This window comes from Poromitra crassiceps (assembly GCF_964638095.1).
Source record: "Poromitra crassiceps genome assembly, chromosome: 17".
NCBI classification, from domain to species: domain Eukaryota; kingdom Metazoa; phylum Chordata; class Actinopteri; order Beryciformes; family Melamphaidae; genus Poromitra; species Poromitra crassiceps.
In genome coordinates, this window is record NC_139635.1 from 2,645,918 (window position 1) to 2,673,596 (window position 27,679).

General features: G+C 42.9%; 1 protein-coding gene across 1 annotated transcript in view; it reads left to right on the forward strand.

The window, feature by feature from the left end:
* Positions 1-22,772, forward strand: part of cul1a (cullin 1a) — an 89,648-nt gene extending 66,876 nt beyond the window's left edge. The window contains exons 18-23 of the mRNA XM_083653420.1: positions 5,567-5,659; positions 9,297-9,344; positions 12,554-12,636; positions 17,947-18,052; positions 19,425-19,538; positions 21,893-22,772. Of these exons, the coding sequence (XP_083509546.1) occupies positions 5,567-5,659; positions 9,297-9,344; positions 12,554-12,636; positions 17,947-18,052; positions 19,425-19,538; positions 21,893-21,973 (525 nt within the window). The 3' untranslated portion in view covers positions 21,974-22,772. The remainder of the gene's footprint in view (positions 1-5,566; positions 5,660-9,296; positions 9,345-12,553; positions 12,637-17,946; positions 18,053-19,424; positions 19,539-21,892) is intronic.
* The last annotated feature ends 4,907 nt before the right edge of the window (positions 22,773-27,679 follow it).

Genomic DNA, 27,679 nt, shown 5'->3' on the forward strand with positions numbered 1-27,679 from the left:
TGAAGACTCTAGTACTGGCCTACAGGGCAGTTCACCCTCCGTACCTACAATCCATGGTCAGATTCCAAACCTCTCACCGCTCCCTCCGCCCCTCCACTAGTGCAGGACACCTCGCCCCTCCTTCCGCCAACAATTAAAAACACATCTTTTTAGGCTCCACTTTGACGCAAATAGCGTTCCTCCAAACTGGAGGTCTTTCGGCTTGCATGGAGTGATAGCCTAAGAACTTAACAAGCTTATCCTCTCCGCTGCTAGAGCCTCCTATTTTTCAAATCTTATTAACACTAACAAAGATAACCCAAAGTTTATTTTTGACACAGTAGCAAAACTTACCCGCAAACCCTCTCCTATCGTGAGCTCTCAATTTACTGCTACTGAGTTTTTGAACTTCTTTAATCACAAAATTGACCTTATTAGAGATGAGATTAACAACTCTTTATCGACTGTTGGTGTTGATTACTTACTAATTTAGCATTGGGTGAAATTGAGACCAATGCCGTGCTCTCACAGTTTGAGACTGTCTCTTCTGACACATTCTCTAAATTGTTGCTTTCCTCCAAACCCACAACCTGCCTATCTGACCTTCTTCCCGCCAAGCTGATGAAGGAAATTCTCCAAATATTACCCCTCCCCCCGCCTATTCAACATCATTAACACCTCTCTTTCTTCCGGCTCTGTGCCATCCTCCTTCAAATCAGCTGTAATAAAACCGCTCCTCAAAAAACCTTGATCCTGATGTTCTTGAAATTATTGTTTTTGGCCAACTAACTGACTTTCTTCTCGTATTTAACAGTCTTTTCTAACCCTTTCAGTCTGGCTTTAGGTCTCTTCATAGCACAGAGACTGCTCTCACAAAAGTCGTAAACGACCTACTTCTTGCCTCAGATTCTTCTTCTATCCTCATCCTACTCGATTTGAGCGCGGCATTCGATACAGTCAGACAATCATACAATCCTCTTATACCAGTTGGCATCCGTGACTCTGCACTCTCTTGGCTAACTTCTTACATTTCTGATAGAACACACTGTGTCTTGCATACAAATTCTATATCTGATTATTCCACAGTTAACTTTGGTGTACCGCAGGGCTCTGTGCTGGGCCCCTTGCTTTTCTCCCTGTACATGCTGCCCCTTGGTCATATTCTCCACAGCTATGGTGTCAAATTTCATTTATATGCAGACGATACCCAGATTTACATACCACTTACACCTGATGACCGTTCCCAAATTACAAACCTTGAATCATGCCTAATCTCTTTCACCAATTAGATGTCTCATAATTTCTTGCAACTCCAACAAAACTTTAAATAAAATATAAAAATAAATAATTTGTAGTCCAAAAACCAACCTGTCTCTTCTTGCAGACCTCACCCTAAACATTGGGGATTGCTTAATTACGCAGTGTCCCACAGTTAAAAACCTTTGTGTTATTTTTGACTCAGCACTCTCATTTGATGCTCACATTAAAGAAATCACTAAAATAGGATTTTTCCACCATCATCTCGAGGATCCGCTCCCTGCGGAATACGACGGATGCTGAAACCTTGATACACACTTTTGTTTCATCAAGATTGTAATGTCTTATTCTCTGACCTACCAAACTACACCATTAAAAAACTACAAATTGTCCAAAATGCTGCTGCCAGAATACTAACTAGAACTAGAATGTCTACATTTCCTAACGAAAATGTAATTGTGCTTGCTGTCCTCGCCATGCACCGCCTGGCTTCCAAAGTCCCCGCCCATGGACCTAGGGGGACTAAGTAGTTATGGGGGTGCCTATGTGAGTAAAAGGACTTTGGAGTAGAAGTACTTGGTAGGTGGGGAAGTCAGACTGGTTGTAGCCTACTAGAGAGACACAAAAGGCTGGCCCAATCTCTGCAATCTAAAACTACATTACCTGCAAACTACAGCATCAATAATTACCATGTATTGTAAATGTCTCCAACTGTCTCAAGGAAAATAGGACATGATAACCTCCAGAGAAGTAGTATTCCTTGTAGTGTCATTCATGTTTATGGTTGCGACAACAACTGTTTACAAAACTAGCAGGCTTACCAGAGCTGCAAACACACAAGTGAAAAGCTATCAATGGCTGCATCTAATCAGCCAGTAACTAATGTAGGCTATCTTCCATTATGTTAGTGTAAGAAGTCAAATGTACTGATAATAGTCCCTGGTCACCAAAGTAATGTTACCCTTTTAGTTTTGTTACAGAGTTGCTGATCGGTTGTCATGTGTCCAGTCAGCCAGAGAAGCTGCTTGGGTAGCATGCTAACTAACGCCTAACGCAGTGGTTCTCAACTGGTGTAGCCTCAGGACCCACTATTTTCCTTGTCATGAAGTCGCGACCCAAATTTCAGATTTTTTTTTAAACCACTCAAATTTATTGAACAAAAAATAGCGCATTTATTTAATACACAATGCCTTCATGCACTGTCAAATGAACAAAAAAGTGCAAAAGAAGTGCAACTAGGGCTAAAAACCAATTGAAATAAGGCAGACTTGAATTACAGGCCTATATGTTTTTAAATTTAAACAAGTCAAACTGGTCATGGTCAGAAAGTCTTATTTGAACTGTATGAAATATGTAATAAAAGGCAGACTTTTCTTGAATCACAGGCAGACTATATGCTTTTTAGTTAAACTGGTCATAACTTTTAATTAAACTGGGGCCATGCTAATCCAGTTTCAATCATCTGAATTGAACTAAAATTAAATATGAAATGAAAAGGCAGACTTCTCTTGAATTACAGGCAGAGCATATGCTTCAGCTTGTTAAACAAGTGAAACTGGTCAGGCTAATCCAGTTTCAATAATCTGAAAAAAAAAAAAAAAAAAAAAAGTACTGTACTGTAAATGTCCGCGACCCAATCAAAACGGCCCCGCGACGCTACCCACCAGTTGAGAAACGCTGGCCTAACGCTAGCATTAGCTCAATTAGCTTGATGCAACTAGTCCCAAACATTGATGAACAGTGTGTCCTAACGCCAGGGGGACAAGGTGTTTGTTTTGGCTGGCTGAGGTTAGCCTATAAGGCACAGTTGTTGTGGCTAACAGCCTCCATTCACACTAGGCTATTCACACTAGGCTATCTCTTCCATTATGTTTTCAAACCCAGCTGGCTGTAAAAAAGGACAACCACAAAGTGGTGACACTTACCCATGGGTTCAGTTCATTTTGTTCATTCATTGTTTTCTGGACATGTTACCATGCTACATTAACACAGCAGCTAACAGAACAGACAGGCCTCCCATGGTTGGCGACAAGTGTATATCATTCTCTCTACCCAAGATGCAACACTGCTCTACCCAACATGCAACGCTGCTGCTCAGAGCTGCTCTTTAGCTCTATTAATCTGGTCAAATCTCACCGGATTCCTGTTTCCAGTACACTTTTAGCATTTGGTTTTTAACAGAGAAGAGTTGGAGCTGCTGAAAACATACAGTATGCAAATGAGAGTGAGACCATGAGTGATATACCCACTGAGATACAAGCATAGGTGTGTCTGTTGTCTGTATAATAGCGTGCGTGCGACAAGTGACAAGTGTCAAGTGTCATACAAGAAGGAAGGCTGGCCATAATGAGAATGAATCCGCACTTCCTGCCGCCCTTCAAAATAAAACCATTTAGAAGGGACAGGCACTGAATGCTGCTATAGCGCCCCCTAAAGGCTAAATGACAAAATACTTCTGATATAGGCTCAGAGTACATCCCTCCACACCTGTACCAAGTTTGGTTAGCATCGGACGATCTTTGTGAAATAGGCCCCACCCACAGAAAGTTGGAAGTCGATTATATGGCAACGGTGTGTTTTTTTCAAAAACTTCCAAATCAGTGTTGTGCAGGACAGTCCCCACATGATGTGTGCGTTGGTTTGGTGAAGATTGGACAAAATTTCAAGGAGAAATGGCAAAAAAACGGTTTTGGACAAAATGCAAAATGGCGGAAAATCTAGTCAGACGGAAATGGGCGTGGCCTAGTTGAGTAGATGCGGGAGGACCCAAGGAATCCAGGGAAAAAAGAATTTTGATGATAGACCCTACGGTTCAAAAGTTATGGACCAAAAGGTAAGGAGGGCTGTTATAGCGCCACCATATGGTCAATTGGTGCAATTTTTTCGGGGATAGTAAAAGACCCCTCAGTGCACCTCCCTACCAAGTTTGGTAGCTGTAGTGGTTATGGTTTCTGAATTACAGCTAATTTACTGCAAGATTTTGCAAGATTTTTCCAAACCCCATGCAAGTCAATGGGGAAAAAAATGGCGCTTAATGGCGAATTGCGGCCAAACCGCTTTCACAAACCCTTAGCAAAGTCATAGCATACATGTCCTCAATGAGCCGGTCATTTTGAGGTCTGGCATGTCTATGTGGCGCAAAAATTGAGGGAGTTATTACGCGCCAAACTTTTTGGCAGATATAATAATAATAATATGAATAAGTATGTGGGATTTCAAGATTGTGCCTTGCTTGTCAGCAAGCACAATAACTAGATAATTGTATCACATTACTCCAATTCTAATCTCCCTTCACTGGCTCCCAATTCAAGCCAGATCTGACTTTAAGGTCCTCCTGTTAGCATTTAAATCATTACATGGGCTTGCACCTTCATGTCTTTCTGACCTCATCGTCCCTTATATTCCCCTTATGTTCTCAAGAAGCAGGCTACCTTACTGTCCCTAGAATCAAGAAAAAATCAGCAGGCAGTAGAGCGTTCTCCTACCGAGCTCCCTATCTCTGGAACAAGCTACCACTTACAGTCAGGGAAGCTACTTCAGTTGAAATTTTTAAATCTACACTCAAAACCTACTTGGTTTCACAGTCATATAACTTACCTTAGCACTGTTGGCTTGGGCTCGACACAGACCTTTCTCCTACCCTAACATTCTGTCTTCATGTCTGTCTGTCTGCCTGTCTTATCCCTGCTTTCTGTCCTTTCTCTTACTCTTACCTACCCTTGATTTAAGTTTTTCCTGTATTGACTTTTGTTTTTGCTGTTCATTGTATTCACTGTTCCTTGTATTTTAACTGAATATTTTATTGTTCTGTTGTTTATTGGAAAGTGTATTGAGACACCTTGGTGTGAGTTGCACTCAAAATAAAACATTGATTGATTGATTGATGATTGAATAAGTGAAATTAGCTACTGAGACCATAATGTCTTGTTTTCCAATATTTTATTTTTCAGTTTTTCGTAGAACAACACAAAGAAATGAACAAGCTCAGACACAGGAAAAGAAAAGAAAGAAAAGGCATACATATATTATCAACATAACAATATTACAACGTGGTGGTACCAGCCGCGTGAGGCGCTTATGTGCTTGTATGATATGTTGTGCATGGGGTCCCATGCAAGGGGTCCATGAGAAATCAGCTGGGCGAGTCACTTGTCGGTTTTAACCTTGTCAAAGTATGCCAGAAAAGGGTCCCAGATAGTTCAGAATATTTTAAGTGAGTTGGTCCTCCATCCGTATACTCACTGTAACTGAGACCATGTCCGTCAACCACAGATGAAAAGAAGGTGGAGAGGCTGGTGGTTGGCTGATGTACTTTACCTCGTTTCTGCAGGCGTCGACCTTCCAGATGGCCATCCTGCTACAGTACAACACTGAGGATGTTTACACAGTCCAACAGCTCACAGACAGCACACACATCAAAATGGTGAGTACACACCCACCCACACACAGACACTAATAATAATAATAAAAAAGAAAAATAGTGAATGCAGCACACATATAGCACACTTTAAAATACAACTGAAATCTCAAGGTGTGCGTATGGCTGCCTATAGGGATAAAACGATTACCTGTTTAAAGGAGGACTTACCCCCTAGATATGTATCAGAACAGTGATTTGAAAATACCTATGGAAAAAACCAAGAAATGACATATGCTCTTGTCTATACTAAACTCTTTGGCTGTGTTCAAGTCAAGTTTTTTTTTCGGAAATCGACGCTATTACAGTTTGCCCACTGCCTCAAAAATAATTTATTTGAGAGGGGCAATATCTTTATAAATATCAACAACTAGCCAACGCTGGTGGCATGTATGGAAACAGTGTTGCTCAAAATGGTTGAAAGTTATATCAATTTGGTAATTCAGTGGCGAACTAGAAATTTAATTATTTTTCTCCATGTATGTGTGTGTGGGCGTCTGTATCTATCGATAAGAGCAAAGTGAGGCGAGGCTCGTTACCGCAGCACACCGCACAATAGGACAAACCCCCCGCTCTGGGGTAACACAATGCGAGATTTCTCCACGTCATTCCCTCGTCTAACTAGCGATAAACCGCGCAATGAAATCCGTTTTTAATTTGCGTTTTGGGGCTTTTCGTGATTCTTGTTAAAAGTTACAGCACCTCTGATTTTTCCTCTCAGGGCGCACTGGCGCAGGCAGCGCAGGGCTGAGCTGCAGAGCTCTTCTCCTCCTCAGTCAGCCCATTCAGTCTGTCCAAACTCAATACCGATATAATCTCAGTAGGAGGGATGCAGGGAAATATATTATAGTAGCCGATGTGTTTAGAGAAGCTTTGTCACGTTGTCACGTCGTAGTATAGCGTTATATTTTACATGTGCGCTAAACTGCGATGAGATTTGTTTGCGGAAATGTCAGACTGTGCTGACTGCTCTGAGCACAGAGAGCACAGCTGCTGCTGCGCGCGCCCCCGCTTGGGGCTCGTGCATGAGGATGCAGTACGACTCTCTCCCGCCTGACTGGCCGCGAGAGAGTGCTTCCAACTCGGACTGATAATATAAACATCATCACTTGAGCTTATCCAGGTAAGATATTAATAAAGTAATGACACATTCAGCAGGAAACTAACTATAATTAAGACATGTGCCAACTTCGACGACGTTTGGTTCAGTATTTTAACACGTTCACTGCCATTGACGAGATATCTCGTCTTAAAAAATCCAACGGTTGACTGCCAATGACGAGATATCTCGTCTTAAAAAAAAAAAAAAATTGACGGTGGGACGTCGATCAACCCCTTTTACATCTCATATTAAAATATGGGAGGTATTGAATGTGTATAATCTATTTTACCGACCCACTAAGTGGCGACAGTGCTCTCCAGACGAGAGAAAGCTAAGCAAAAACAGCCGCGTGAGGAAGCCATTCTCATGAAAATGGATTGGCGAAAACGCTTTCGCTTTCGCGCAGGGAGCTGGCGGTGGGGGATTGCAAATTTGCATAATAGATTACGGGTGGAACACACTTTGAAACACGCAGCATAAATAAGACCAGAATCGCAAAAGCTTCATCAAAGCTCTCAACCGAAACCCCAAGAAACGAGCGAGCCCACCAGACTCGCCCAAAGAGCGGCCGCCAGCAGACAGGCAGCAGCAGCAGCAGCAACTCGCTTGTGACACGCCCGCTGCAGAGCCAGGGAGGCAGGAGGAGAACACACATGGAGGGAGGAGTTTGAAGGAGAGGGGGGTTTCCTGCTGCTATGGAGGAAATTACTGTTCAAAACTATTGTTTAGATGTCTGACGTCTTACGCCAAAAATAAATGGTTAAAGTGACTGTTCTATCGAATTTCACAAAAAAACAATTTATCTCAGAATAAATTTTCAGACGCTGAAACCATGCTGTATTCTACTGCTAATGCCTACATAACTACTAACTCTACAAACTAACTCTTTTAGACAGAGAAAGCACACATTCTATTAGTTCTTTTGAGATCATTTGTGTTCACAAAATCTTAGCAGAAAAGAATCCTCGGCTCTTGAAAGATGAGCCAGAATCCTCAAAAAAAAAACTTGGCAGAACCTACCTACAGTATTGAAAAAACGGCTGGCAGTGAATGTGTTAAAATAGTCACGGCAGCAGCAGCAACTGAAATCACAGTGCAAACACCAAGGAGCTTACGCAGTAGGCTCTGGGTCCATCTTCCTTAAAGTGGAGTCTCGCGAGAAGAGATTTTACGAGATCTCGCGAGACGGGACTTCAAACTAAACTTCAATGGAAACGCCTGCAAGTCGCAATTGTACTTTGTCAAAATTGTAGAAATATCGCAATTATTTTGCGAAAAACTGTAATGGAAACACAGCTAATGAACAGAAAAACGGACAGCGGCACTTTGCCATTGAAACCGTGTTGTGGTCACAGAGTGTATCGTCCTAAAAGGATTTAAGTGCTCTGCTGCCACCTATTGTCTAACAAATATTACTGCAGCCTAGATTTTTTAACCATTGCATTACACCGCAGCAAAAGGCGGCGGCAGGTCTTCCTGAACTCCACAACATCTGTATGGTTTTGGCTTATGTTATGTTTTTTGCACTCTTATTTCATTGTTTGTATGTAATGTATGTTGTTGTCTTGGACCCCAGGAAGAGTAGCTGTCAAGGAAATGGGGATCCTTTTTAATAAACAAATACCGGTAAACAAATAAATGATGTGGAGCCCACTCTTTGGCCACACAATTATCCAGTTTAAATGAAAATCTATATCTGACCTGGCAAAAAGAATGACTTGTAGAAGCTTGATAAGACATTAAAAACGCTTGTGAGGAGTCTTTTTGATTTAAAGGAACAATCCACCCTAAAATGCTTTAACACTTGAAGATTAAAGCCCCCCCCCCCCCCCCCGTTATATTTTCTAATTTTTAAGATATTTCATATGTTTGAGTCATGTTCTGACAATGTTGATGAGCCACACTGTTCGCCAAATATTTTTTGCCAATAACTTAAATTTTGTGCTCAAGTTCAAAAAGTTGTTAGTTGCTAAAATGGAACGTTGATGTATGACTCAATGGAACGCTATAATTATACTTGTGACAATTTGATTCTGACTGAAGACGAGCTGGCATGTTAACTAGCTAGCTGTTAGCTACATTAGCTAAGCCCACTGCCTGCTGCTGTAACAATGTTCGTCAGGCTCAAAACGCCACTGAGTGACCAAAACATTTGCTTGTTTCGATTTCGATTCACGCCGATTCCAATAAGCTCATCAGTTTTGAAGTCCGATGGCCGTTTGTTGAGATCTCAGCAATAATGTGGCTATAGCAATTTTTTTTATTTTTTTTATAAATATTATTATTTTATTGCAGCTAAGCTACAGAGGAATACTGTTTCCGGCATAACTTATGCAGTTTTTCCAGGCATATCCCCTTGGTGTATAGCGCAGAATCAGGCATTAGAAAAATAACACTAACCGTTAAACAGGTATGGCATCTGACTGGAGGGGGGCTTTAAAGACCTTTTTATTTGTGTGACTGCTGGCGTTACGATCGCCTCTTGAATATTGTCTGTTTGGAAATTGTTCTGTGTATTTACCACACATTTTCTGCTTTCAGGACATCTTGGTTCAGGTTCTTCAGATACTGTTGAAGTCTAAACTCCTGGTAGGTCATGTTTCATAATGGCCTGTTATGGCACACGGGTTATGACCAGTTGTGAATCCAACGATCAGAACAAACACAAATAGCTACTCCTGTAGCTGCTTGAGCTTTTCAGTGCTAATCTCCCTTCAGTAACTTAAGCAGGAGACACATCTCCAAGGCTTGGTCCATAGTTAACACAAGGCACTTACTGTATACGTTAACACAAGTTGGCCACATGGTCAAGTTCTCTGCTTACGTAATACACGTACATCAACCAGCTCTGTGAAGCCTGTCTAAGGTTAGAAACACTTGTCTGGACCCAGTGATCCAGAGCAGGCATTAAAGTCTCTAGAAACCCAAATTCATAATAACCTTATGTAATTTAGGGTATTATGTGCATAATAGTAAGCATCTAAAAGTATTAAACATTAGTTTAAATCCAAATCCTAAATATTGCCATTTAGTTTGAAGTGGGCGTGGTTATGCTCCTGTCCAGATTTATTACACAATAAGCTCCTCTGAAGTGCCTCTACCCTGCAAATTCAAAAAATGCGTCAGACTTTATCAAGTTGTGCAGCACTGCGGGGGGGGGGGGAGGCACTGGGAACGCTTCAGCAGACACGCCCCCACAGTTTCAGCGCAGAGAATCCTGCTTAGTTTTTCATGATTTTGAAAACAAATTTTATATACCGTAAATTCCGGACTATAAGCCGCGGCTTTTTTCCCGTTTTTTGGCCTTCTTTGCCCCCTGCGGCTTATATAACGGTGCGTCTTATCTATGGATTTTTTCCAAAAAAAAAAAAAAATCTCTCTTTTTTAGCACTCTTTCTAACTATAAATCCACTTCTGTTTTAATTTCCTCTCTTGCCCTCTTTTAACAACATAACATAACATAACATAACACAACACAGGTAAGCAGAAAGAAAAAGACGAAGCAATCACGCCATGAATGAGGAAATGACTCACCTGCTGGAGGCTGGAGATACACCGCTTGGGCTAAACTTTTACTCCGTGAAACACTATCGATTAAGTCCGACATCGCTCAGAGGTTTTGAGCAGCTTGAAAACAAGTTTGAAAACGTGCAGAAGTCCATCCACTCACTCACTAAAGAAAATAATGCAACCGTGAAGAGTTTCACTCGTGTCCAGCCATCTGGCCGAGTTAGAGCCGAAGTCCCGAACACAGTGAGAAAACCTCCCGAAGCTGCTGCTGCAGCGGGGTGCATATTGTCCGGCCAGCCGACCGAGAGGCATGCGAGCCGGGCACTATTAAACAGTTGGGGTGTGTGAGGTGGCTGGCTGTGGAGGTGGCGGTTTCTCCTGCTCCTCCTTTCTCCCGCACACCGGGCGCCTCGGCCACGTCCAGACCCCGGCCTGCCACCGAGGGCCATCTTCATCTGCCTACTCCGCTGGCCCGACCGTCAACTCATCCTCCAGGCTGCGGGGAAGAAGCCCCTCACCTGGGAGGGTACGCGCTTTTTCGTCCAGCAGGACCTCTCCGCGTTGGTGCAACAGAAACGCGCAACATACAACAGCATCATCGAGTCAATGGATATCGCTTTGGCGTACTGTACCCAGCGAGACTCGTCATAACCAGACCGGACTATCTTTAGCACTCTTTCTAACTATAAATCCACTTCTGTTTTAATTTCCTCTCTTGCCCTCTTTTGACCACACCGCGGACACTGTGTGCCCAGCGGCGGAACAAGAGCTCAAAGTGAAACTGCCGAATATCTTTTGAGTTGGACTGGTCAATAGTACTGTGAGTAACTAAAATAAAAAAATAAAAAACGGAATTCTCTCTTCTTTAGCACTCTTTCTAACTATAAATCCACTTCTGTTTTAATTTCCTCTCTTGCCCTCTTTTCACCACACCACGGACACTGTGTGCACTGTAAAAAAAACAAAAAATACCACAATGTGTGATTTTGTCTGGGGATTAGTGACCTGACTTTTGTTTTGTTGAAATGTTAATAAATGGGAGCTTCCCCAAACAGCCATCTATTCCCGACAATCCCCTCTGTGCACGAAGCCTTACATATGGTAATTAAACATCAAAACACCCGCGGCTTATAGACCGGTGCGGCTTATAGAAGAAAAAAATAGTCACCTTTGAAGGTGCGGCTTATAGACCGGTGCGTCTTATAGTCCGGAATTTACGGTACTTCAAATATTAATCGTTTAATTTGGCTGGGTAGTTAATAACACATTTTCCTGTGGTCTGACGAACTCAAAACATTTATTTTTAGTTTCCAAGGTTTTTAAATTAGTTAGGTAGGGGAAAGTATACTTTCACTATGCCTCGGTGCCGGGGACAGCCGTGTTTTCAGGTTGTCAGTCCCATTCTCCTTAATGTGACATCTCACAAACTCCTTGAGGGAATTTCTTCAAATTTGGCACAAACGTCCACTTGGACGGATGAACTGGTTACAATTTGGTTATCACTTTTAGGTCAAGGTCGCTGTTATCCTTGTTAAAACCATCCTGATAACGCGACCTCACATTCTGTTTTGCTCTACGTATCAGTCTGGACTTCCAGTGATTTCAGTGGGTGGGAGTACTTGCCTTGACCGACAAACTCCTTCAGTCAATCAGCGTCTCCAAATCCAGGTGAAAGAACAGTGAAAATGTCTTTTCCGCCGAGAAACTCTGCTTGTGCATACTCTTGTTGTTTATGCAACAGTATCCCGGTTTCTTTCGGAGTACTCCAGCTCGCATAATCAGGTTTCTCAAAACCGGGATAAGGGTTTCTGAAATCAGGATATGATGTTTACATGTGCAAACACAAAAACAGGATACTTCAAAAACCCAGATCATAACTGGTATATTCATGTCCATGTAAACACACTCTGTGTTTTGCTAGCGGAGTCCCTGATTGGCCAGTTACGTCATCAAGTATGACGCAGTCCCTGATTGGCCCGGTTACGTTGTAATTTCAGATGTGGGAGTCTGAAAGTCCACACCGATCTGTGGAATGAAACAGGATTTGCGGGCCCATGATCACAATGGTTTTAACCGGGCTAGGTGACCAGGTCCCTCTCATTGAACTAAAGAGGTTATTCATTAATTTGTTTATGCACCAGCTGTTGAACCACTCCACATTTTTGAATGTTTTGTGTAAAAAGCTGTGTCAATGCAAGACGATTTCATTTCCTATGTGCGTTGAGATGTAGAGTGTGTTTTATTCTGGCTATGCTAAATCTTTGTTTTGGGGTTTTGTGTATGTGGAGGTGTTGGAGGATGAGAACGCCAATGTGGATGAGGTGGACTTCAAACCAGACACTCTGATCAAGCTCTTCCTGGGTTACAAGAAGTAAGTCCTGCCTAATAGCCAGGTTTGGCTTGTGTCTTTTTCTGTTATGTATGTATTTGGAAACACAGGTCAGGGTTTTTCCTGGCTCAAAATGAGGCGGAGGTGGTACTAGACTCTAGAGCCTGACCAATAGGGGATACTGATTTTAGTGAGGAAAACTTCACAGATTACCAATAGGCGGCGAATATAATGCTTTTGTTTAGTTGGAATGAAAATAGACGTTTTCTATGTGCATATGACTATGCGAAGGTACTCCAAATATTTAGTGGCCGGGCCAGCTGTGCTGCCAGACACTACTTGTATTTGCCTATATTCTTCTTCTTCTGAGGAAATCCAACTTCCCATGCATGAAAATAAGCCAAACTTTGCACAAAGGTCCAGTCCCATGCCAAACTTTGTTACTTTGTTAATAACTTTGTTATTAACAAAGTCCTGATGGTGGCGCTACAGCAACCTTCCAAAGTTTCAAACTGAAAATTCATAACAAATCAGGCCTCAAAGACATGTATGTTTGGGTTAATACTTTGGTCAGTGTGTGGGACACACTGGCAATTCGAACTGGAGTTCCAAGGGACAGCAGTTGAAAATTATCCATCTGGCTAACACTGGCGCATTTACAGTAATGTGCATTAATGTGCATTGCCCCTCAAATAAATTAATAAATTAATTAAAATCAATATGTGCTACGACTTTGCAACTTTCACCAAAATGTAGGCCCAAGTGAGGAGAAACCTTTGTACACTCCAACCTATAGCAAATTATGGAGTCCAAAAACTGCAAAAACTATCAAACGAATTAAACCCTACTCCTCCCACATTTTTTTTCTTAAAACGACACCAAACTTCTGCATCTGCATCGTCAGACTGTCCTACACAAAAGTATCAAACAGATTTTTGATTGATAAAAAATTGAGCATGAGTACATCAAAATGTTTGACTGTAAACTGTACTTATGCATGTCAGGCGACCTCCACTAAATGTATTACTGCATTAATGCCCCACTTACTTACCTACTCGCAACACAAATTGAACCTTATGTGACAAACAGCATCCCATTTAGATGCAATTTACATGGTCTGCTTTACGCATGATATACAGCAACATGACGTATAATTATTTGGTCTTCTCTAGCGCCACATATTGGACGCAGGAAGTAGCATGTAACTCATTTGTGCAGTGTCCAAAACACATGAAAAGTCAGAGCTGTGTCGCCCAGGGCGCCGTTCAGCAACGAGGCCGCAGCTGTGGCAAACCCAGACATGCACAAAGGGGCGGCGGCCCGGCCATGACTTTACATTAAATTGTCAACACATCGGCGTAATGCCTTAATTACAAATGACAGAAATCCACCTTGTTAGAAAGTAGTGTTTTCTATGAAGTCACCTGTCAGAGTTTTGTCGAGAGCTGGAGGTGACACTAAATTTGACAGCGGTGTCCACCTCTCAATGTAGGAAAAACCCTGCAAGTGCCATATTTTTGACTGGGCTTCACATTAACGTTTGTCAAGGACAAGTAGATATTTTGGTCAGAGAAGTTGATGTGCTCCAGCAGACAAGTGAAATCATAGGTTTGAATATTGTAACTACAGTATGTGTTTGAACATGGCCGTCATATTTCTGAATGAGAGTGAATGCCATTGGTTAAAATAATACAACTACATGGACCTTGCAAGTCAAGTCAAGTTTATTTGTATAGCCCTAATTCACAAGCATGTCTCAGAGGACTTCACAGAGAATATGTCTAGCTAAATCTAGCTGACACAACAATAACGATTAAGTTAAGTTAAGTTATCCTTTATTTATCCCCTTGGGGAAATTCATCGTTATCCATTCATTACAGTAGTAATAATAACAACATGATTGAACAATCATATGATAGAGACAGAAAGAAATGGAGAAACGGGGAGGGAAATGTGGGGGAGTAGAGAGCAGGGAAAGGGAGGGGGTGGGGAGGGAACAGGGGAATGTGGGGGGGAGAGAGCAGGGAAAGGGAGGAGGTGGGGAGGGAACGCAACATGTGGGGGAGGAGAGAGCAGGGAAAGGGGGAGCAGGGGAACAGGGAATGTGGGGGAGGAGAGAGCAGGGAAAGGGAGGAGGTGGGGGGGGGGGGGCAGCAGGGGAAGGGGGACAGAGGAGAGCAGAGCAGATACAATATACAGCAGCTACTCAATCCATCCGGCCATCCCGCTGCAGCGGCACACTGGAACCAGCAGCAGAGCGGCCAGGCCAAATGAGCAGCAGCTCAGACAATCTGACTACTCTAACCATTAACCTGAACTAACTAGCAAGGAATCTAGCTAATCTACAGCCTAGTCTGCCCTGTCCTACTCATTCTAGCCTGATCTTAGCCTGAACACTGTAACACCCCAGTTCTGAGGATTCCAAAGTGGGAGGTGGGCCCCCCAGGGGGGCTCAAACAGTTTGAGGGGAGGCTCAGTGAATGAAATATTTTGCTTTCAGTTATAGTTAATTTAATAATTTGAATAAGAGTGAAGGCAACTTTTTCATGGAGCTTTTTCCATGCTATTTCTGAGAGAAGGCCCATGGTCTCAGACTTTGGAAACCTCTGGACTACAGCCTACAGTTGGGCTGTAGCTAATCTATAGCCTAGCCTAAGCTCTTCTGACCTGCCGGCATCCCTTGACCAGTGATGGAGAGCACTGATGCACCCCACCCCCGGCCCCGGCCCCACACACACAAGGCGTGAGAGAGAAGGCCAGGCGCACAAGGAAACCTTTCCACCTCATGGATTGCCTCAGTGACTGGCTGAGGAGGAACCTTGTGAGGGCCGATGTACCGTAGGGGCCCAACTATGGACCCCAGCCGGGCTAAACATTTTACAGAGTTTCAGATATAGAAATCAAATTTACAAAAGAACAGGATGTTGAAAATGTAAATAAGGAAGAGTCCAAAAAAGGAATAAGAAAATGTTTTCTTTAACACGTTCACTGCCAATGGCGAGTTGACTCGTCAAACACAATCCAACCGTTCACTGCCAATGACGAGTTGAGACGTCAAAAAAAAAAAAAAAAAATTTTTGACGGTGCTACGTGGATCAATGCTCCCCACGTCTCCTATAAAAATATTGGAAGTATTGAATGTGTATAATCTATTTTACCGACCAACTAAGTGGCGACAGTGCTCCCCCGACAGAGAGAAAGCCAACCAAAAACAGCCGCGGGATGAAGCCATTCTCAAGGAAATGGCTTGGCGATTTTACAGTCATCAGTCACCAGACTCGCCCGAGAGCGGCCGCGCCAGCAGAGCAGCACACCGAGAGCGGAGAGCGGTGCCTGGGTGCTGGCGTGGGGGATTGCAAATTGGAAATAATAGATTATGGGTGAAACACACTTTGAAACACCCGCAGAAAGGCCAGAATCGCACGCATTCCGAAAACCCAGAAACGAACGAGCCTCATTCTCATACTGTAGGCGGGGACGCTTTCGCGCTGCTGCGCACGGGCGCACGGCGGTGGGGGTTCCAGAAATGGACTGGGTGGGCAGCATAAAGCCTAGAGTCGCACGGGGCTTCATCGGGGCTCTCAAACCCAAGAGACAAGTGAGCCCTATCCAGTGGTGTAGTCTACGTGCAACGCAGGTAGACGCAATCTACACACTGCGAAATTACTCAGATTTGCGTTGGCGCACTGGGAAATGCGCTATGATACGTATCGTTTTCAATTTCCATTCATAAAATTCACCCTGTGCGCTCTGTGTGTTACCCTACGTCCACACACAGCACCCAAGCATTGCCTTTACCCACGCTTTTAAAGGCGTCCTTTTTAGTCAATGAGGCTGTGTACACAGGGCGCCTCAACGTGAACCTTCTGTGTACCCACGCCTCGCCTGAGCTGCGCCGATTTTTACATGAGTTCTATTTTCAAGCCGACAAGGCGCGTGAAGGCAGACTTTTTCTGTCAAGCCAGGAAAGAAAAACGCGACAATATCCGTGGGAAATGGCAGTCAACTGAATTTCAAAATAAAATGGTGTTACAGCGTTGAGCAGAGAGAGAGAGAGAGATTGACGGGTGGCTATCACGTGGGGCTTTCTCCCCGTCGGCAAACAAATCTTCAGGAGACAGAATAGCGACCGAAGAAGCAAGATGAAGCTGATGGCTGAAGCTATTCTGTAAATTTGGGGAGGAACAACAACAAGAAATGGGTCGAATCTCCGCACACTTCCGGGGGGGGGGGGGGGTCAGAGTCACAGTATACCCTCTGAAAAAAGGTAGACTACACCACTGGCCCTATCCACACTCGCTGCCAGGGAGGGAGGCTGCTCAAACTCGCAGCAGCAGCAGCAGAGCACTCGCTTGTGACAAACGCAGGCTGAAAGCCACCAGACACGCCCACGGGGGGAGGAGTTTGAAGGAGAGGGCGTTCGGAACTATATTGTTTGGATGTCTGATCTCTCACTGATGCCAAAAATAAATGGTTAAAGTGACTGTTCTGCCTGTTTGATTGAATTTCACAAAACTGCGATTATCTCAGCTTTCACTCTCAGACGCTGAAACCATGCTGTACTCAACGGCTAATATCTACATAACTACTAACTCTACAAACTAACTCTTTTAGACAGAGAAAGCACACATTCTATTAGTACTTTTGTGAACTTTGTGTTCACAAACTCCAAGCAGAAAAGAATCCTCGGCTCTTGTAAAATGAGCCAGAATCCTCAAAAAACGGCTTGGCAGAAGCTACCTACAGCAAAAAAAAAATGGCTGGCAGTCAATGTGTTAAATGTTCATAAGTTCAGGGAAGAAAGTTGAAAGTGTAAAAAGGAAGAGTTGAGGGCGATCTGAGAGTTCCAGGAGGGCATTGAGAGGGGAGAGGGGGGGAGGATAGGAGTCAGTGGTGGTGATGAGGCGACAAGCAGGCAAAGAAGTAGCGGGTATTGGGCCAGGGTGACAAGGAATCGCCGGGGTGATGATGAATGACTGGACATCAGCAAGGAGCTGTCTTAGGGTTAGTAAGTTAATGTTTATGCTTCAAATCAATATGGCTGCCTCCTGTGGGTTTACCACCGCTGGCTGCGGTACCATTATTCTTTCTTTCTTCATACAAACCCAGTACTATACTATACTTTAAGCTCTCTGTCAATCTCTTGTCATTTCAAAGATACATTGGACTGCACCTTATTTTTTAATACATGTATATATATTTTTTCTGCTTGTCTTTTTTTCTTGTTTTTGTCTTTTGACTATTGATGTGACCGCTGCGCTGCATACTTACACTAAGTCAAATTCCTTGTATGTAATCTGATTACTTACTGGCAATAAAAGTGAATGCTCTGTGTGTCTCTGTACCCTCTAGTAAGAAGCTGCGGGTGAACATCAATGTGCCGATGAAGACGGAGCAGAAGCAGGAGCAAGAAACCACTCACAAGAACATTGAGGAGGACAGGAAACTGCTGATCCAGGTACAGCTGTCTGCTCAGCTGGGCTCTCTGTCCACTGTTTCAGCACTTTAGAGACTGATCCAGGTACAGCTGGGCTCTCTGTCACTTGTATCAGTCACTTAATGTTTATTTCAATAAACCATTCGTAAATGTTATGCAATCTGTGGACATGCATGTTAATTGTCGAGATTGCTATAGTAGTTTCACAAGTTATATGTGAAGTTGATCTCCGTTTGGGCATGACGTTACTTTAGTGCATCATACGCTATTCATCAGTCTGAATAACGTATGATGCGCTATTCAGAGCGTCCGAAGGTGGACATAACGTTCATTGTTGTTGAACATAGATTTGTTTTAACAATCATTATCTACATTATGCCAGAATTTAAACTATTTGGAGAAATTTGTGTTTACTATGATGAAAAATTTGAAAATGGAAAAGACTGTGAAACTCAATTGCTCTAAAAATGGCCTACTTCCACCACTAAAATGTGATTACAAAAAATTATCCAGCAGTGCAGTTTTCTTCTGATTTTTGTGGAAATCAAGTCCACGTCATCACAGAAGCTTCCTAGGTGACTTAGCAGTCAGTGAACATCAAACACACAAACTTCAGTAGTAACTCCAAATAGGTTGAAAGCAAGAGTGGATAAGCATCATGCCATCAGCTGAGCACAGAATCCCTCTCCCTTATAAGGCAATTGTCCAGCAAACAGCAAAAACCAGACAATGCACTCCACACATCCACACAACAACATCAACACAACACAGTTTAGAAACAAGTGCCACCCACATAGTCCAAAGAAAACACCATAAATTGTCAAATTTAGACACTTTTCAGTGAAAGGCGAACGGGCACTGCAAAACAAGCATTGACGAGCAGGCGAATGGCAGACGAGTCCACCGCATTAGGCCGAATTCAGACCCCGGCCCCGCCAGGATTGGCCAAAGCCAAATCGGCTTGTAAATCCAACGAGGCCATCATGCCGGCCTAAAATTAGATACCCATCCTATAATGAAATTGCCTAGGTGGACAGGCGGGCAGGCGGTGTCTGTGAGTCACGATTTGCATCACGTTTTGTGTCATGGAAGTGACACGGACCAATACGGCGCCACCCAACCCCCCCCCCCCCCCCCCCCCAAAAGCCCCACACAGACAACACACACAGACCTTACACACACAACAAAACACCGGGCTGGAGTCCCACCAAACTAGATTATCAGGCTGCATAGTGGCCTGATAATCTAGTATAGAAAATAAACACTACACAGACAGTACTCTTTCTGGTTTTGCCATCTCTCTCTTCCTCTCCCTCCCTCTGTCTTCTAACCCTCCTTCCTTCTCTCTGTATGTGTCTCTCTCCTCATCCTCGTGTTGTTTCTCTCTCATCAGGCCGCCATTGTGAGGATTATGAAGATGCGTAAAGTGTTGAAACACCAACAGCTGCTGGCAGAAGTCCTCAACCAGTTATCCTCTAGGTTCAAACCTAGAGTTCCTGTTATTAAGGTACATGCACACTGACACTGATGTACACATACTATCCTTGGCAAAGTGAGCCAAATCACAAAGTGAGCCGAAGGCATGGGGAGACATACCCCCAGTAGCAACAGCATCTCAGGCAGGACTCGAACCCAGGACCTTCTTGCTGTGAGACGATAGTGCTACCACCGTGCCCCCTCAGATTTGTATAAAGGCACCAACGTGGCTCTACATGAACCTTTTGATAACCTGAATGTTTTCAGAATTGGAGGCATGGGAAAGATGGTATCAATCGACTCTTTTTTCCACGGTGCTGGGCCAGCGGCCCCGCCAGTGTCAGGGGTTTGGAACAGTCACTTACTCAGTCAGTCAGTCACTGAGTTGAGTGGTTAAAGGGCTAGTGATAGGAAGATGGTAGAGAGTCAGGATTCGAGGGGTGGGTAGGAATAGTGGCTATGAGGATATTGGAGGAGGGGGGGCAGGCCCGGCATTATGGGCGGGCCTGACCGGGCCGGGCCCCCCCATTCAACAAACTGGCCCCCCCATTCAAAAAAAAAAAAAAATTTTTTTTTTTTTTTTGCTAAAAACGTTTTTCTGTTTTTCTGTTTTAAAGTTTAACATGGAATCTGGCTGTCATTAGGCATTGATTAACTGAATGCTATTGCTAACTGTTACTTTGAACATCCATTTGCAATGATTCTGGCTGGATATTAACTATTGTAAATTTGTCACAATGAATGCAATTTGTGCACAATGTGTAAATACACTTAATGTTAATTGTTTAGGCCTAATTATTTGTAAAGTCACAACACATTAGAGATGTGTGTAGTTCTTCATAGATTTAGCCTCTTCATTTTGCTCTCAAATGCACCAGGTTGACGATTTTTACTTTAAAATGTACAAAATCTTCTTCCGGGGGAGAATCCCCCCGGACCCCCCTTGGGTAGCTTGGCCCCCCCAAGCTAGGGGCAGGCCCCCTCTGTAACTTGGGTCTGGAGCCGGGCCTGAGGGGGGGTGAGGGAAAAGGGAAAATTAATGTTTATCTCAGATGTGTTTTGTGTGTCAATAATGATGCTATTTATATCAGTAGATTTTTTGTGTGTCAGTAATGATGCTGTTTATCTCAGTAGATGTTTTGTGCATCAGTAATGATGCTGTTTATCTCAGTAGATGTTTTGTGTGTCAGTAATGACGCTGTTTATCTCAGTAGATGTTTTTGTGTCAGTAATGATGCTGTTTATCTCAGTAGATGTTTTTGTGTCAGTAATGACGCTGTTTATCTCAGTAGATGTTTTGTGTGTCAGTAATGACGCTGTTTATCTCAGTAGATGTTTTGTGTGTCAATAATGATGCCGTTTATCTCAGTAGATGTTTTTGTGTCAGTAATGACGCTGTTTATCTCAGTAGATGTTTTGTGCGTCAGTAATGACGCTGTTTATCTCAGTAGATGTTTTGTGTGTCAGTAATGACGCTGTTTATCTCAGTAGATGTTTTGTGTGTCAGTAATGATGCTGTTTATCTCAGTAGATGTTTTTGTGTGTCAGTAATGACGCTGTTTATCTCAGTAGATGTTTTGTGTGTCAGTAACGACGCTGTTTATCTCAGTAGATGTTTTGTGTGTCAGTAATGACGCTGTTTATCTCAGTGGATGTTTTGTGTGTCAGTAATGACGCTGTTTATCTCAGTAGATGTTTTGTGTGTCAATAATGATGCCGTTTATCTCAGTAGATGTTTTGTGCGTCAGTAATGACGCTGTTTATCTCAGTAGATGTTTTGTGTGTCAGTAATGATGCCGTTTATCTCAGTAGATGTTTTGTGTGTCAATAATGATGCCGTTTATCTCAGTAGATGTTTTTGTGTCAGTAATGACGCTGTTTATCTCATTGGATGTTTTGTGCATCAGTAATGACGCTGTTTATCTCAGTAGATGTTTTGTGTGTCAGTAATGACGCTGTTTATCTCAGTAGATGTTTTTGTGTCAGTAATGACGCTGTTTATCTCAGTAGATGTTTTGTGCATCAGTAATGACGCTGTTTATCTCAGTAGATGTTTTGTGTGTCAGTAATGACGCTGTTTATCTCAGTAGATGTTTTGTGTATCAGTAATGATGCTGTTTATCTCAGTAGATGTTTTTGTGTCAGTAATGACGCTGTTTATCTCAGTAGATGTTTTTGTGTCAGTAATGACGCTGTTTATCTCAGTAGATGTTTTGTGTGTCAGTAATGATGCTGTTTATCTCAGTAGATGTTTTTGTGTCAGTAATGACGCTGTTTATCTCAGTAGATGTTTTGTGTGTCAGTAATGATGCTGTTTATCTCAGTAGATGTTTTTGTGTCAGTAATGACGCTGTTTATCTCAGTTGATGTGTTGTTGTTTTTCAGAAATGTATCGACATCCTAATAGAGAAGGAGTACCTGGAACGAGTAGACGGAGAGAAAGACACTTACAGCTACCTGGCTTAGCTCCGCCTCCTCTACGCCTCACAGCATCATACCACCAAATTTGTCTTTTTTTTTTCCCCCGTTTATTTTTCCAAAAGTAATTTCCACCAACAAGGACAGGGACATGATTTGCACCATACCCTTCATCAGTGATGTTGGCAATGCAAGCACGAATGGATGTATTAACATAGAAAGAGTGGGAGAGATGGCGGAGGGATCTTTGTCATTGACCTTTTGAGAATGGCCACGGCATGATCAGACACCAGGCCCCCATCCTTCTAAAACTCAGCAATGGGAAAGGCCGTTAAATCCCATCAGGACTGCTCACGATCACGTCCTGTGTAAAGAACACAGAGGTCTCTCTCACAGACACTACCCCCTCTATCTTGATCTTAAAGGAAATTGCCGTCATTTTGGGAGATTCGCCTTTGCCATCTTCCCAATAGTAAGACGAGAAGATAGATGCTCTTCTCTGTGCGTGTAGTAGAAAAGAAAAATACATAACTTGAACTTCCGGTTTTGTCAGGAAGTAGTTTGCTTTATTTGCTTCGAAAATTACAATGTCTCGTAATTTTACATTATTATTTCATTGCATCGTGAGTACATGATGACTACATGTACATAAGAGCGTTTTGATGCTGTTGAAATTTGTATTTGGTGACTTAATGGGATTAGGCTAGCCCGTTCCGCAGACTATCAATCAATGTGCTAAGCTAACTACCAGGAGGGACTACTTTTCTACTGCAAGCACAGAGAAGAGAAGGGCATCTATCTTCTCATCTCACTATCCGGAATCTATCTATATCTATATCTATATCTATATCTATATCTATCTATATCTATCTATATATATATATATATATATATATATATATATAAAAGGGAGCATATGGGCAATGTTTGTTTCTTCTGTTTAATTTTTTCCCCCACTGATGATGTCATATGAGTCATTGTGATGTCATAAGACATGCACCCGCGCACATGTAAACTACATTTTGTGAGCAACTCACACACACCTGCACGCCAATAGCGCAGGCAAGGCCACACAGCAGCAGAGCTGCGGGCGAGCCTAGGAATCGAGCACGCATAGAGAGATGCCTAGTATGGCAAATAGTCGAATCTTCCAAAATATTGCCACGTTCCTTTAAAAAGGCCCAATAATCCCCCAGCCAAAAATAAAAGCCCTCACTGGATCCTGAGTTGGGGGGGGGGAGGGGTTTGCATGCCTACCCGCATTTTGACGCAAGACATCTATGAGTTGCCCGCTCGAGTTGCAATGGGTGCAACTCAGTCCGGGACAGGAAACAGGAAATAGCACAAGTGGAAGAGACTGGTAGGCCAATTGGTAGAGCCATGGAGCCATGTAAAGAAGCTCCAGGTGAATTGTTTGACAGTCAGTGGACACGTGTACAGTGTAGTGTGGTTGACTTTTTTTTAATGTGTGGTCAATAAAAAGTCAAGCTTTCTGTATTCTTTGCTGGTGTCTCGTCTTTGTGTGTGTGTGTGTTCTGTGCTGGTCTCTCGTCTTCATGTGTGTGTGTGTGTCTGTGTATTCTGTGCTGGTGTCTCGTCTTCGTGTGTGTCTGTGTATTCTGTGCTGGTCTCTCGTCTTTGTGTGTGTGTATTCTGTGCTGGTCTCTTGTCGTCACAGGCCCGTTGGATCACAGGACCCCTTACTTAGCCTGATCTCGTGTCCTCTAGAGCAGTGGTTCTCAAATGGGGGTCCACGGACCCCCAGGGCACTTTGCCAGGGGGTCCGCGAAAAGTTTTCAAGTAAAAAAAAAAAATGTTTTATTAAAAAATAAAATGCTACATGTTAATTATTCCTTCTCAAACTACTTCCTACATGGTGCTAGTCTATCAAAATATCTTGGCTGTCATTGATTGTGTTGCATAGTGGTTTTCTGTAGGCTACTGTTGACAAATTGTGATATTGTAAGTCGCTTTGGACAAAACAAAAGTGTCTGCTAAATGACGTAATGTAATGTAATAAAAAAAATATATATATATTTTTTTTTTGCAAAATCTTCATAGTTCAACGAAAATAGTTTATGCTTTAAATCTAAAATGGTTCATGGATTACATTCTAATAACAAACCTATCAAATTAAAAGTCAAGCACGTTACCGTGGAAACAATTAAGCTTAGCCCAAAATCGCAAATCAGAATGAGGGGGTCCCCGGTATATTTTCTATCTTGTAAGGGGTCCTTGGCTGAAAAACATTTGAGAACCTCTGCTCTAGAGAGAGAGTGGCGTCAGCGGAGGACCAAAATGCGAGACTCATTAGCCAATGAACAGCCAGGAATGGGTCTCGCGCTACTTTTGCATGCTAAAATAAAGCTGATAATGTACAATTTGATTCAAGGGGGAAAAAAACCTTTCAGAGTACAACACAAACTGTCTATTTTGCTGCAACTCTACTTCCTGGAACTCGAGAGTAAAAAACTGGTCCATTGGAGTGAATGGAGATGTCGGGACTCTTCTATCTACATGGCTCTGGCCTGATCCAGTTGGGTTGGGTGCCAAGCCAGGCCCCGACTCCAGGATGAAGTGACTGAAGGGGCAGTTAAAAATTGTGAGGGGGCAATTTGAAAATTGCAGTTTTTCCCTCGCCAAAGTTTTGCCTAAATTTGGAGCAGTATTGCACCCCCTTGCCGACAAGCTATCATGACATGGTTACCAATGGGACACCTTAGGTCTTCTAGCTTCATATGATCCCAGTATCTTCACTCTAGTTTTAAATCTGAGCCCGCTACAGCCTCTGAAAGACATCAATGTCACACCGCAAGGAGTAGAAGAAGACGTCACCTGGGGGGGCAGGGGGTTCCCAGGTGGATCATCAGCACGTGCTTGTCCTTCATTGGCACGTTGAAGTCAACCCTGATGATGACATGCTTCTAGGGGTGTCACGATACTAATTTCACGATACGATACACGATATTGGGTTCACGATAACGATACGATTTTAACAATATTCTTTTTAACAAAAGTAAATACTTTTGTATTTATTTATCATTTATTTAACCATGTGAGTCCTGTTGAAATCGAAACCTCTTTTCAAGGGAGCCCTGGGAAAATACTGGAAAAATAGTCTTTCATTTGAAATACACAAAATACAAAACAAATGCTGTTTTTGGAAATTGTTATTATAATAACTATAAAACAACATGGAAGATAATGCTTCTCTTGCAATAGAATGTGTCACACTGTCACAAACTAAATGTTTGTTGCATGGTGAAAGAAAAATAAAGTATACAATCTATTTCTTAAATAACTCATGCTCAATGGTCCCTAAACTTATGTAATCTTATGTACCCCTTGAGCTGTTTTGCCATGCCAGTAGTAGTCTACCCCCTCACTCATGCGTGTTGATTCTGCTAAATTTGTTCTATTATTATTCAGGAGCAAAAATATATATATATATATATATTTTTTTTACGATATCATTTTTTTCTGACGATACGCATATCGTGACGTTTCGATATCGCGATATATCGTGCGACGAATTATCGTGACACCCCTACATGCTTCCCATTGATGTCCACCTTGTTGAGGTTGAGTTTGTTACAAAGAGATATTTTGACTGTTTTTTGGTTGTTTCCCTGACCTGCTTCGCTGTGTTTCTGTCTCCTGTCTCATTTCCCTTCCCTCAGCTGGCTGGTGGCTGTCAGCCTTCTGACATTGGTGATGTCATAGAACACATCATCAGGCCCTGCACAAGTACTATAAAATCTGGCAGCCTTTTTCAGAATATATAAATGGCATCCAAATTATCCGGACCGAAGAACCTTTGGTCCCTCTTGATCTAGTCTTGACCCCGACCCACAGTATCTGACCTCTGTATAAGCTACTTCTACTGACCTCTTTTTATCCTTAATTCTGTCTACCCCCCCCCCTTTGTTGTTTATCTTATTTAATATAATTTATTTACTTTTTTCTCTGTATGGTATCCCCCCCTTCGTGGATATGTTGTTTTGATGTAACTGTGAACTTATGTGTGTTGTGTTGTGATGTACGTGTTTTGTTTGTGTAAACTTGAAAAATCCCATAAATAAATCATTAAAAAAAATAACACACACACATCATCAGGGATGTAATAAAACACACAGTGACATCATCTGTGATGTCAGTATGCCACCCTGCAGGTGGTATGACTAGGCCCAGTAGACGGCGGAAAAGCACAAGTTCCAACCAAGGAACCAGAGCTCTTCCCTCGGTAGACAAAAGAGAACCAGTAGCACTGTTGAGGTGTGTTCCCTCACATATATCTCACCTCTTCGCTAAGTCACCACAAGACCTAAGAGCCAACTTCCAGAGATTTGAGTACCCCGCTCACAGTACTCTCACCTGAACATCGATAATAGTGTCCTAACCCTGAGAGGCAAGCCTGGGTCGATCTAGCTCGGTGCAGCTTTGAGTAGCAAAGAAGACAGTGATGGCTAACATTGTTTTCCAATTGTCGAGCGGGAGTTCAAAGAAGTTCTCAAAAGCGAAGAGCCGAGTAACAGGGTGTTTTGGTGGATGAGAACTTCACAGAACTGAGAGGGGAGATAGGTCCACCAGACGCACTGGCAGTTATCAACTTGAAATAAAAATCTCTGAAACATATCCTTTTAAACCACCAAAGGTGTGATTCATCACTAAGATCTGGCATCCTAACATCAGTACAGGAGCAATATGTCTGGACATTTTAAAAGACCAGTGGACAGCTGTTCTGACCCTGCGGATGGTGCTGCTGAACCAGACAGGCAGGATACAGTAATAGCCAACCAGCATTAAGCAGAACCCAGAGATGATCAAACTGATGGCCAGCCTGGGCTCTCACTTGTCTCCAATCCCGACTACACAGGCAAAATAGACAAAACTTTGTGGCATGGGCTTGGAAAGGAATGCATTGGCCTTGTCTTTGAAATCCTGGGATGTGGAAATGGTACCAGCGCTGCTCCTTAGGAACTGAGACCCAGCCAGGCTCGAGGATCCCCAACTCCTTTCGTCGCAGCATCAGCTCCTTCCTCCTCCTTTCATTCTGCCATTGCCCTGACCCTCACACTTAACCACCGCAGTCTAATTGGGCGTTCTTTTGTGGGGGTTGTCACAAGTTTGTATGCTGTAGTGTAGACGACACCAACACCAAGTGGTAAAGTGTAGCGTCAAGGCCAACGCTGGTGTCATATGACAACTTGAGAAGACCTAGGCATCCATTGGTTCCAACCGTGGAACACCTGATCCCTCGTGCTGGATCTCTGCCTCCCAAGCAGCAGGTCCTGCCAGATCTTCTCAACATTTTGATCCTTTGAGCCAGATAGCAGCGAGTACGACAAAGAAGGAGGTTGCCTGAAGTATCAGATACGTCCACCACGTGGTTTGGATTACTACGAGGTGGACTTCATCGGTCAGATGCTGCGCCATGACACCCCCAGCCAGGCATGGCCCACTATAGACAGGAACAATCCCCCCCCCCTCGTGCGCCTCTCCGTGTGCTTTGGCAGGCATCTTTTTTTCTTTTTCTTTTTGTTTATTTATTCAAGCACATGTACACACATCACTTTGTTTTTTCACCATGTGTCAACCCAGCATGTGATTGCTGTTTCTCTTTTACAGATACCAATCAATAGTTCAGAAACAAAAAACAAAAAAAAAACATTGACAGTGAAAACTAGCAAAGCGATATTTTCTGAAACTATAACAAATTGTTTATGTATCTGGAGATAATTTGACATGTTAGCC